The following is a 12808-nucleotide window of genomic DNA, read 5'->3' as shown; positions in this document are numbered from 1 at the left end:
TTTATAGAATTTTTTTTAGTGTCTAATTTTTTTCTTTTCAGAGGGATCTCATTTTTGAGGGCAGCCTATATGGTAATGGTATGGACCAGCATGACATATGTAGCAAGTGAAAGAACATGTACCTTTGATTTATTCCTTGCCCCTTTCTGAAGTGTATTGTCAACATCTCTTTTTCATTCTCTCCAAATCCTTTCACACTGTGATAAAGAATCAAAACGTTAGGAGTTTTTTAAGTGCGTATTCTTATCTCTAGAATTTAAAATTTAAGTCCTGATACTAAATATCCAATATATTGGGAGAGTGAAGAGAGCTTTCTCTTTTCAGAGTTCTTCATAGCTCAGTATGGGTAAAAAGTAACAATTTTTAAAAATTACTATATTATAACTGTAATTTTTCTAATGATTCAGCTAGTGGTAAAATACTATTTCTGTGCATTCCATAACCCACCTCTGTATTTTTTTGTTCATCACTCGCATCACTGTATGTCCTGAGGCTTTTTTCCTTGCCCTAAGGGCAACACAATAAAAGTTATTTCCTCCTCACCTGTGTATTTCTGAAAGGATTTAGCTATATTAGAAATTGTTCATTCCATCTTCTCAGAGCTATATGCTATGCCAGAAATTGCACATTTAAAATTTTACTTACAGTATCTTAGTGAAATAAAAATTTTAATGAAATTTTGTTTTCAGAGAAACTATGAATGTACATAAATCTAAATGAAGAGGCATCTTATATTTAATTAGCTAAAATATATATAGGCAGTTAGCCCAAGAAATGTGGCCAGATCACCTATTTTAGTAGCAGTTCACTGTTAACCCTGTATTTACTGCAGTTTGCGAATTAGGTCAAAACATTTACAAGCTCACCAGAATTGTTACAGCCCTCCTTCCATAAAGTTCCCAAATAGTAGAATGAATGAAATTAGTGTTCTTTCTCTTCTGTTCACCTGGCATAAATCATTGTTCTCTCTGGTGAATGAACAGATGGCTGTTTGTAAGACTTCTCCTCCTATCACTGTCTAGTATGCTCATCATTATTGTTGCATCTGTAAATACTTGTTGGTGAAAAAGTCATTAAGTTAAATAACATCTCACCATTGTTACTCATTATTTTCTCACAGTATAGTGAAAAGAGAACTGGATTTAGAGACAGGGAGCATGAATTTATGACCTGATATCACTCTTTATTAACTGTATGAATTTGAACCAGCCTCTGCATTTCTCTCTGGTCTCACTTTCCTCAGCTGTAATATCCTCATTTAGACATGATGATTGCTAATGCCCTTTCCCATTTTAGATTCTATGGATATACATTAAGATCTACGCCCCTTTGAATTTATGTACAAAAAGCCCAACCAAAGTACCAGTTTGGTTAATCCAGTGAGTTTGTAAATTATAATATTTAAATGTGATAATTTGTATTGGTTTTATAATCTACATTTTAACATTTGAATAATTTTTTCTTTTTCAGATATTCTTGGAACAGAAGATCTTGCTACAGATACACCTGCCAACAATGGTGTGAGATTTTACCCCTGGACTATTGATAACAAGTACTATTCTGCAGACATCAATCTATGTGTGGTGCCAAATAGATTCCTCGTCACAGCTGAAGTCGCAGAGGCTGTCCAGGCTTTCATTGTTTACTTTGACAGCACACAAGTAAGAACTTGTATTTTCATGGTCCCTATAAGAGATCTTGTTGGCTTATTTGGTGTTCTTTATTTTTTAGTGGGGATGGGATGGGAGCCGCCTTGATGCAAACCATCTTTTAATGTGTGCTTTTTGATATTTTTCCTAAGAAATCTGGTCTTGACAGTGTTTCATCATGGCTTCCATTGACAGAAGCATGGCTACCGGAGGTGATGATCTTGGTTTGTGACAGAGTGTCTGAAAATGGTGAGATGCTAAAATAGTACACCTTGCCAATTTCTTGGTATGCAGAATATGAGCATTTCCTTAAATTAAAATGCTGCATAGTATGTTGAAGGCTTTATATTTCTGACAGTTTTTAGCTAGCCAAGGGCTTTTTCGAGAAGTATAAAGTATTTGAAAATGAACCTTTTAAAAAATTTTCATTCAGAAATCTTTAGTTTCATTTGTATGTATGTAGACAGATATATGTCTGTATAGATCTGTATCTATAAATATAGATATATATGTAATTTCCCCATTTTAAAACTTGTCATTAAGGAGGAAAATTAGAGAGGCATAAAGCCTGTACTTTGGTGGCATTTAGTGTTTTATCTTCATACACATACTATTTTTACTTCTTTCTTTAGGTATAAACCGACCAAAAGCTCAAGAATGGTGCATCCAGCATGGCTTTGAGTTGGTAGAACTTAGTCCAGAAGAATTACCTGAGGAAGATGGTAGGTGGTTATAATGTATGTCTGCTTCAGTAGAAAACAATAATCTAAGCTAGAGGCATGAGAGAATATAAATACATTCTCTCATATGGCAAGAGTCCCAATGAAAATCAGAAAGCTTTCTTCATTTTTAATCTGTTTGAAAGACTTATAATAAATAATAATTCATTCACCTGACTGTCAATAATTTTCATTTTTTTCAAAAAGTTCTCTTGTTTAGGCTGAGTTCATGTAGTGGACACTTTCTTACCCTTTTCACAAAAAATGCTGAAGTCTGCCTCTTCATAGTGGGTTTTGTTGAACTGAAGTTTTTTTGTTCTCTCATCTCAATCTGTAACAGCCGAGGACTGAATTCCTAAAGTGACCCTAGGACTGTCTTACCTACTGATTTATTCTTTTGGATCTTTGGGGCCAAGCAAACTTAGCATTGTTTCTCTGAGGTAGTAGCTCTGGTTAAAGGAAGTTCTAGTAAAAAACATGGATTCAAGGACACATAGGTTTTGGACAGTGTAGGAAGTTGGCTCTTCTTAGTATCCAAAGGAGTATTTCATATACTACTGTATCATCAGATTTTAGAATCTGTATTTTCATTATCATCCAAAAATATTTCTTGGCTTCCAACTGCATGTAAAATACTATGCTAGTTGCTGGGGATAGGAAGAGGTGCCAATGAGTAAGTTTAGCTGGGATACTAGAGTAGCATGTGCTAACTGCCAGGTGAGCAACATGGATAACAAGCACTTGAGATCAGGGCAGGAGGTACTCTTTGTGGAGGGGTCTAATAAGGCTTCATTGTGGAGTCAGGGGTTGAGCTGGACTTAGAGAAAGGTAGTTCTTAATTGGAGCCAGGGGGGAGGAGGAGATTATAGATAAGAGCAGTAGGAATAAAGGTAAAGGAACAGAAATGGTCCTGGTGAGGAGAGGACAGAGAAGAAACCTGTCTGGCTGGAATAGCTGGTCTTTTAGAGGAGCAGTGTCAAATGAGGTTGAAGAGGCAAGCTGGGGCCAAGTTATTGAGTGTTGAATAACAGACTAAGGAATATGTATGGGATCATACAAACCTCATTAGTGTTCTCGCTAGGGAGTTGGTATGAAAATAGGTGTTTCTAGAATCTCTCTCTACCCCAGTTTATTTTATGATGTTTTCCAAAATTCCCTCTCCTAGAGAAGGAAGATATTATCAGATGATAGAAGTACAAAACTGAAATGAAAGATCTAGGCTATTTTTCTCAAATTCTAAAAAATATTGAAGATGGACATTAACAAATAAAGTGATACCTTCTTTGTTCTTTTTAAAGCCTCCCTGAACATGTGTTCTGTTATTAAAATGTGAGTGTTTCTTCTTTTGGAATTTTATTATCACACTAACCTCAAGACTCAACATCTGTCTTTTCTTATTTTAAAATATTTTCTTTTTAAATTTCAGTTCATTTATACCATACCCTGTTTCTACCTAAAGCTCTGAGCTCCCAGTCACCTTAAAATTAATATCAACTCTAATATTGGAAACCAAACCCTAACTTTCTGGTTCATCCATCACATATGTAACTGAAATGACATTGCGTTTAGAAAGCTATGTAGTTTTAGTAACATAAGTCTAAAGAGAGGAGCTTCTTTAACAGGATAGCTTCGATGGGCTGGTTTAATTGTGTTGCTAAGGTTGCATCTATACTAAGCAGTAGTACTGAGACTAATGACCATCCAGGATGTTGGGGCTTTTTAGAGGGGTCATTATAAGTGATTGTATTGTCTACCTTCCCAACTTCCTCAAAACATTTATAGAAAGAGGTATAAAACAGCCTCAGCGTTTCAACAACAAGCTGAAATACCTGCCTTGCCTTTTGTGGCTATAATAATCTACTGCCTAATAGTACAAATGGCTCTCAGCTTTCAAACCACTGTGGCTTTTTGTTTCTGATTTTTACTGTTTTTGTTTTGCTAATCATCTCATATATTGGTCCCCTGGTGTACTCACTAGGTCTGAAAGTACTTACTAATGCTGAGAATGTTTGCAGTGTGTCAACTGGGGATATTATCAGACCTGTATAAACTTCTTCGCATGGTCAATTTAAGCCATTTTTTGCTACTCTCCTACTCTTCCAGTCTCCTCTAGCTTCTTGAATGCTAGGATTTGACGAATTTCACAACTACCGTGAATAGACATAAGTTTTATATTTTGTGAGATGTCTGCAATACCCTTTTCAGGAACAGATCTTTTTGAACTTTTCATTATTGCCTTCCTAGTAACATGGTACTTAGGTGTCTTTTTCTCTTGAAAAGGTAGTTTTCCCTTATTCTTTTCTAACTCTTTACATCTTTCAAACATTAACCAATTTCTTCATAGAAATAAAATATTAATAGGGATCTCAGAAGTTATTTAGTCCTACATCCTTTCCAATATAGGAATCCTTTGTACAACATTCTTGAAAGATAGCCATCGAGCTTTTGTTTGAATGCTTTTAGCTTTGTGAGGTGGTTCATTCCATTATTAAACAGCTGTTTGTTAAAGTTCTTCCTTGTCTTGGCTGAAATTAGCTTCCTCCTAATGGTCTTGAGTTTTGGCTCTGAAACAGAAAAAAAAGTCTTTTTTCTATTCCAAATGACAGTCCATCAGCTATTTGAAGACTTTCATAATATTCTGCCCACCACCCTGTTCTAACCTGAATTTTTCTTCTTCGAGGCTAATTAAGCACATTCCTTAAAACATTATTTCTAACTACTTGACCATTATGGATGTGTTCTGTTTTTAAAAGTATGGTGTCTGGCGCTGAATGTAGTATTACAGATGTGGTCAGCCTATCAGTGAGTGGGCTTATTATCTACTTTAAACTGAACAATATTTATATTGATTCAGTCTCAGATTGTATTAGCTTTTTTAGCAGCAGCATCTCTGTTGGCTTCCATTGAGTTTGTGATCCACTGAAACTTTTCTTTTTTTCCACTTGAACCACTGTCAAGCTAGGCCTCTCCTAGTCTATCCTTAAGCAGCTACTTCTTTTCAAACCTAAATAACAGGTCTTTACATTGCTCCCTGTTACATTTCATCTTCTTAGTTTGGACCCATTGTTTACATACTTTTAAGATATTTTTGAATTCTTCTAAAGGATTAGCTTTGTGTCATGTGTAAATTTGATTAGCCTATCTTCACTTGAGGCTTTGGTAAAAATGTTGGGCCAGTAACTGAACCCTTTGGCATGCCGTGCCATTAGAGATCTCCCTTCCTGGCTTCTCTTTTTGAATATGGGTCTTTAATCACATGGGAACTCTTTCAAATGTTAGTCTTTTCTTTCTACAATCATGAAATTGTAAATCACTAAAAGTATAAATATTTCCATTAAATTAGCTACTTTGTCTTTGTTATCTAGACCATAACTTCTTTTTTTCTTAAAGATATACTTTATTGATGCCTTTTGTTTTTACATCATAGTTTTTCCTATGCACACATGCAAAGTGTGCCTTCTGTTAAAACAGAAAAAAACAGTTAAGTTAAACCAACTGGCACAATGCCCACATCTGGCATACTGCTTAGTGGTCCCACATCAGTCAGTTCTCATGTCTCTCCCTACAGAAGAGCATGTGTGTTCCCTTGTCTTTTCTCTGGGACTGTGGATGGTCACTGCGGTTAGTCCAAGTTCACCTTCTGTGTTTAAGCCCTTCTAGTTGTATGGATGTTCTCTGGGGCTGCATTTTAGCCTGTATTGGTTCATACAAGTTGTCTCATGTTTCTCTGAGTTCCTTGTCTTTGTCACTTCTTATGATGTCGTAGTAGTTGGTTTACACTTCTGTGCCACAGGTTTTTCAGCCATTCCCCCAGAAACCTAATTTCTGCCAAATTGCTTTTCAGCTTTCCCAGTAGTTGTCGTAAAACAGGGGATGCTTCCCCAAGTAATTCATTTTAAAGTTAACAGCGTCCTAATGAAATGTGGCTGTGATGACTTGTCTCATTGTTTAAAACAGCATCTCTCAGTACCTTATTTTTTGTTTATTGTGTCCTTTTGTTTGTTTGTTACAATGACAGGTTCTAGTGACTTTACTTGCCATATTTTAAATGTTTATTTTCTGATCAGGAGCACTTTCCATTACTAAGTAGTGACCAGCTAGGTGGTGTGGTAGATAGAATGCTAAATCTGGAGTCAGCAAGACCTGAATTTGAATCCATCCTCAGACACCGGTTAGCTGTGTGATCCTGGGCAAGTCATTTAACCTGTCTGCCTCAGTTGCCCCATCGGTAAAATAGGGGTGATAAAAATATACCTCCCAAGGTGGTTGTGAGGATAAAATGGGGTAATATTTGTAAATTGCTCTGCAAGCCTTAAAATCCTATGTAAATGTTAGTTATTATTATACTATTATCATTTATTTCTCTGAGAATCTATTGGATTCATTGCACTATACTAGACATTTAGGTTTACTTACTGGCTGGAGGACAAAGTCCCTACCTTCAAAGACCCCTCAGTCTCTAGACAGTTTTTATTATTGCTTCTGTTACTATCTAAAGGTCCCAAAGTCCTGGGGGATAGCCGTCTTCCATAGAACATCATCGTCCATCGTGGGCCAGTGGAGATGATTATTGTTGTCGTTCAGCCATTCGTTTGTGTCTGACTCTTTGTGACTCTGTGGACCATACTGTTCATGGGGTTTTCTTGCCAAAAATACTGGAGTGGTTTGCCATTTCCTTCTCCAGTGGATTGAGGCAAACAGGGTTATGTGATTTGCCCAGGGTCACACAGCTAGTAAGTGTCTGAGACCGGATTTGAACTCAGGTCTTGGTGACTCCAGATCCAGTGGTCTATCCGCTGAGCCTTCTAGCTGCCTCACAGAGGACTATACCACATGAATCAGTTTAGTTTATAGAATAGTCTTGTCAGTAGTGGAGTAATCTCTAAATTTGCTCCACAATCAATGAAAAGTACCAATTAGATTTACCTACATATTCAGCATTTGCTGGGCACTACTATGTAGAAAGTACTTATGAAAGCTTTTTTAGTTATATGTGTAACATAATTTGAGTAAAATGTAGTTTTCTCCTCCTTCAATTAGATGACTTCCCAGAGTCTACCGGGGTAAAGAGAATCGTACAAGCCTTGAATGCCAATGTCTGGTCGAACGTAGTAATGAAGAATGGTAAGTAACTGCACTGAAAGGAGTTGTTATCTTCTATTTTTGGATCTATTAAAAAATGATGTCTTTTAATTTTTCTTACCTGTTTGGATAAGAGAAAGTTTAGCTCCACTCTGGTCCAGTTCTAGACGGGACAAAAGTAGCATTTCTAAGAGCTTTTTTGCACATGTGGTATACTTGTATGTTCATTCAGCAAATACTTCTTGATCGCTCATGTTCAAAAGTTTCTCCGTGCTGGGCCCTGAAAGAAATTCCTGAGAAATGTGAAATCGGTCACAATAATCTAGAAGCATATAGTCTGAGGAGACAAGGCATAAATATAAACAATCAAGTAATGATACAATATGGTATAAACTAAATGCAAAACCAAAAATGTTGATTGTGAATGTGGTAGTTGAGAGAAAAAAAAATGAATAGAGGCTGGAGTAGTCAGGGAATGCTTCCCAGACCTCTTGATCTGGACTTTGGAGAATAGGTGAAGGGGTGGGGTTTTTTTTTTGTCTTTTTCTTCCTTTTTCCGTCACAGCCTTTTGTCAATATCCTTCCCACTCCCCCATTGAATCTGCCCTTGTAATAAAGAAAAAGTCAAACAAGACCAAACTGCTCAGAGTAACTGAGTCTGACAGCATATGCTGTCAGTACCCTTAGTCTTTCTCTTCTTTATTGAGGGGAGAGAAGTATTGCATTTCTATTTGCTGTGACCAGGATTGTTCATTGTATTTAATCTAAGTTGAATTGCATTTTAGTGCTTTCATTTATATTTTATTGCAGTTATTGCATCTATTTTTCTCTTGATTCTGCTTTGTTCTCTCTGTATTGGTTTATATAAGCCTTATTTCTTCCAAATCTTCACGTTTATTGTTTCTTACCATGGAGTTGGTGGAATTTTGATTAGTTGAAAGGAAGGGTGAAGAGATTAAGAAAAGTCTTGGCATCAAGAAAGAGCCTAATCTGTTTGGGGAATAGAGTAGATTGCCTCTGTGGAGTTAAGGCTTCCTGCTGGGGAATGGTAGAGATAAGGATAGTAGCAGGGTGAAGATGAGAAGAGGGAAAGCCTTGAATGCCAGAATGAGAACTTTGAACCCTGTCCTAAAGGAGAGGAGTAAGGTGTTATACAGGTTTTGGTAACATGAAATGACTGTTTTAGGGAGCTGAGTCTGGTAGCCCTATGTGAGATTGAGTAGAATAGGGAGAAGCCTGTAGGCTGGAAGCATGATCCCAAAGCTGCTAAGGGAATCTGAATGTGAGTTGAAGCAGCCCTGGCCTAAGGCAGTTTTAGTGGAGATGGAGAGAAAGGGATGATTAGAGAAATAATTTTGAAGTTATGAAATGCCTGGCTTGTCTAGGGCATACCAGCCTCCTCTTTTAGTCTTCTTGTGATCTTTTCCCATCGTACTCTAGTAACCTTTTTCGTCTAGTACTGAGTTGCCTTTAAATGTATTCTGTGCTACCAATAGACACCAGAAGGGAATAAAAACCATTTTCCTTTGCACTGGAAACCCTATGTAAAAATTTAATTTATTAAAGGAGATAATCTCTTTTAGTTTTGATAAAATGTCTGCCCCATATCCCAAGGACTGCTTCTAGTTGTACAACTAGAGTGCTTCACCATGTTCTTCAGAGTGAAATGAAACTCAGGTTCTTTCAGCTAAATTTTTACATGGGATTACAGTATGCCTGAGGTCTCTTCTGTCTTCTGAATTTGTTAAAGCTCTGTCTGGCACAATGTAAGTGTATCAGGATTGAAAATGAAATGAACCTGCATCAGGCTTTCTTTATATGGAGGAGTGCTAGTTTCCTTGATAATCTTTTTGAGTTTTGAGTTGATTTTTTCCTTAGCTTCCACCTACTTTTTTTTTATACTGATTTTATTGATTTTCAAGTGCATATAAATTTTTGAGGTACTGAGTCTTTGTAAAAAAACACAACATAATTTTAAAGATATAATTGTGTTTTTCTCCCAAAATGCTCCATTCTTTTTTTTTATTATGAAAATGGATATTTGTATGAACAGTTAAAGAACAAGTTACTTAAGTAACTTCATGGAAATCTTTAACTTTGCAGTCTGAGAAAATATAGGTTCTAGAGTCCTATAAAACCAGTTTAGGCAAAGACCAGACTGATATACAAAATTCCAGTTCTATTACATACTTTAAAAACTTAATTGCCATGTCAGGTAGCACTGAAAATACAAAAATTTGAGTTTTCTATCTTTGCAGTTTATTGGGATCTTAATTGCTATTGAAAGGGAAAGTAGTGCTAAATCAGAATATTTAGAGTTAATTCAAAACTTGGAGACAAAGTGGCTTCCTGCCTACTTTCCTTCTCCTTTTCCTTGCCACCAAATGAAATATATGTTTAGTAAGACCCAAAGACCAATTACATGTTCCCTGAATGAGGATTTGTGGTTTAAGGGAGAGGCCAGCCTGATTCATTAGAGGCTAGGTCTAGTGGTTAGTTTTTTCCCCTAGATTTTTTCCTTCTCTCCTATCTCTTTATATATAACTTATATGTAAAATGCAGACCTGGAATAGAATTTAGGTTATAGGATATCCTGTTTTTTCATTTTTAGTACCATTAGCCCAGAACCTTAAGGCATTTTATTCTTAAAGCAGTGTTCTCCTTAAAATTGTCTTGTGAAGAGTCTCTGACGACTCAAGTTCTAGACCTGGTTCTGCCACTGAGTAGTATTGTGCCTTTCAGCAAATCTTAGATGAACTTCGTTCTGCCCCTTCTTTGTCCCCTCTCTCCCATCTCCCTCCCCTGCTTCTGATTTCAGATCCAGGTATGAATGTGAAGTCCCCAGTTTCATTGCTGAGCCATTTGTTGCCTCATATAGAAAAGAGTGAGAGAAGAGGGTCAGTGGTATTTGAGCTGACTGAAACCTAGAAGTTCAGGCCACTAGATCCTGCTAAGAAATCAGTCACAGCAAGAAAAGTGACTTAGAAATTTCGTTCCAGTGTATTTGAACCAAAATTCATTCTCTCATTTCCGTTTTCCCCTTCTCCTTAGTCCCAGGAAATCAAGGGACTCGGTCATGTAACAAAAGTGAAAAGAATTGGGTGGGAAGATTGTATTCAAAATTCAGTTCCATCCACGCAGATTTCTGTTGTCTAGAAATGTCCCTAGCCTCAGAGAAGTTGGAAATGAACTCTCTGATGGAATGGTGGCTTTAAGGAGCAAGGGTCTAAAACCCTTTCCAAGCAGACCAAAGAAAATGTCCACCAGTTCCGTTAACCAGTGTTCTTATGAGTTTCTTAACTGTTAGGGCTATTAATTCTTACGCCCCTTCTTGTTGAAATAGGTTAGTACCCTTCCCCTAGAAAATCTTTGACAACACATTGATCCCTGATAGTCAGGCCCAACTTAGTTTGCTTTTCAGTTTGTATGCTTTACATATAGTAAATGCTTAAGAAATGCTTTTTCATTCATCTAACCTCACATTGTTTTCTGTGAAATATCCCCCCTTCCATAGGCCATATTCTCCAGGGATCCAACTTCTAGCTCTAAATTCTCTGATCCTGTGACTAAAATAATCTAGGAAATTAACTGTTAATCACAAAAGATTGGGATTTAAAGGGATTTTTAAAAAAATTTATTTATTTAACATATTTAGTTTTCAGCATTGACTTTCACAAGAGTTTGAATTACAAATTTTCTCCCCATTTCTACCCTCCCCCCCACTCCAAGATGGTGTATATTCTGGTTGCCCTGTTCCCCAGTCAGCCCTCCCTTCTGTCACCCCATTCCCCTCCCATCCCCTTTTCCCTTCCTTTCTTGTAGGGCAAGATAAATTTCTACGCCCCATTGCCTGTATATCTTGTTTTCTAGTTGCATGTAAAAACTTATTTTGTTTTTTGTTTTTGAACATCTGTTTTTAAAACTTTGAGTTCCAAATTCTGTCCCCTCTTCCCTTTCCACCCACCCTCCCTAAGAAGTCAAGCAATTCAACATAGGCCACATGTGTATCATTATGTATAACCCTTCCACAATACTCATGTTGTGAAAGACTAACTATATTTTGCTGCTTCCTAACCTACCCCCCTTTATTGAATTTTCTCCCTTGACCCTGTGCCCTTTTGAAAGTGTTTTGATTACCTCCACCCCCATCTGCCCTCCCTTCTATCATCCCCCCCCCCTTTTTTTATCTTCTTCCTTCTTCTTTCCTGTGGGGTAAGATACCCAATTGAGTATGTATGGTATTCTCTCCTCAGGTCAAATCTGATGAGAGCAAGATTCACTCATTCCCCCCTCACCTGCCTTCTCTTTTCTTCCTACAGAACTGCTTTTTCTTGACACTTTTATGTGAGATAATTTACCCCATTCTATCTCTCCCTATCTCCCTCTCTCAATATATTCCTCTCTCATCCCTTAATTTGATTTTATTTCTTTTAGATATCTTCCCTTCATCTTCAACTCACCCTGTGTCCGCTCTTTCTCTCTCTCTCTCTCTCTCGCTATATATATATATATATATATATATATATATATATATATATATATATATACACACACACACATACATATATACATACATACACATCCACTTATAGATATATATACATAAACATATACATATATATGCATATTCCCTTCAGCTACCCTAATACTGAGGTCTCATGAATCATACACGTCATCTTTCCATGTAGGAATGTAAACAAAACAGTTCAACTTTAGTAAGTCCTTTATGATTTCTCTTTCTTGTTTACCTTTTCATGCTTCTCTTGATTCTTGTGTTTGAAAGTCAAATTTTCTATTCAGCTCTGGTCTTTTCACTGAGAAAGCTTGAAAGTCCTCTATTTTATTGAAAGTTCATATTTTGCCTTGGAGCATGATACTCAGTTTTGCTGGGTAGGTGATTCTAGGTTTTAATCCTAGCTCCATTGACCTCCGGAATATCACATTCCAAGACCTTCGATCTCTTAATGTAGAAGCTGCCAGATCTTGGGTTATTCTGATTGGGTTTCCACAATACTCAAATTGTTTCTTTCTGGCTGCTTGCGGTATTTTCTCCTTGATCTGGGAGCTCTGGAATTTGGCGACAATATTCCTGGGAGATTTCTTTTTGGGATCTATTTGAGGAGGCGATCGATGGATTCTTTCAATTTCTATTTTGCCCTGTGGCTCTAGAATATCAGGACAGTTCTCCTTGATAATTTCTTGAAAGATGATATCTAGGCTCTTTTTTTTGATCATGGCTTTCAGGTAGTCCAATAATTTTTAAATTGTCTCTCCTGGATCTATTTTCCAGGTCAGTGGTTTTTCCAATGAGATATTTAACGTTATCTTCCATTTTTTCATTCCTTTGGTTCTGTTTTA

At 36.8% G+C, this 12808-nt stretch overlaps 1 protein-coding gene across 2 annotated transcripts in view; it reads left to right on the top strand.

The window, feature by feature from the left end:
* AAGAB (alpha and gamma adaptin binding protein) overlaps positions 1 to 12808 on the top strand; it is a 74173-nt gene that overhangs the window by 16424 nt on the left and 44941 nt on the right. For both annotated transcript variants that reach the window (XM_036736989.1, XM_036736988.1), the window contains exons 2-5: positions 1471 to 1661; positions 1802 to 1898; positions 2282 to 2371; positions 7409 to 7492. In XM_036736989.1, coding sequence (XP_036592884.1) covers positions 1471 to 1661; positions 1802 to 1898; positions 2282 to 2371; positions 7409 to 7492 — 462 coding nt within the window. The remainder of the gene's footprint in view (positions 1 to 1470; positions 1662 to 1801; positions 1899 to 2281; positions 2372 to 7408; positions 7493 to 12808) is intronic.

Source organism: Trichosurus vulpecula, chromosome 8 (assembly GCF_011100635.1).
Source record: "Trichosurus vulpecula isolate mTriVul1 chromosome 8, mTriVul1.pri, whole genome shotgun sequence".
In the NCBI taxonomy this organism is placed as follows: domain Eukaryota; kingdom Metazoa; phylum Chordata; class Mammalia; order Diprotodontia; family Phalangeridae; genus Trichosurus; species Trichosurus vulpecula.
Note: the sequence above shows the minus strand (reverse complement) of the source record. Positions and strands in the feature narration are given on the sequence as shown.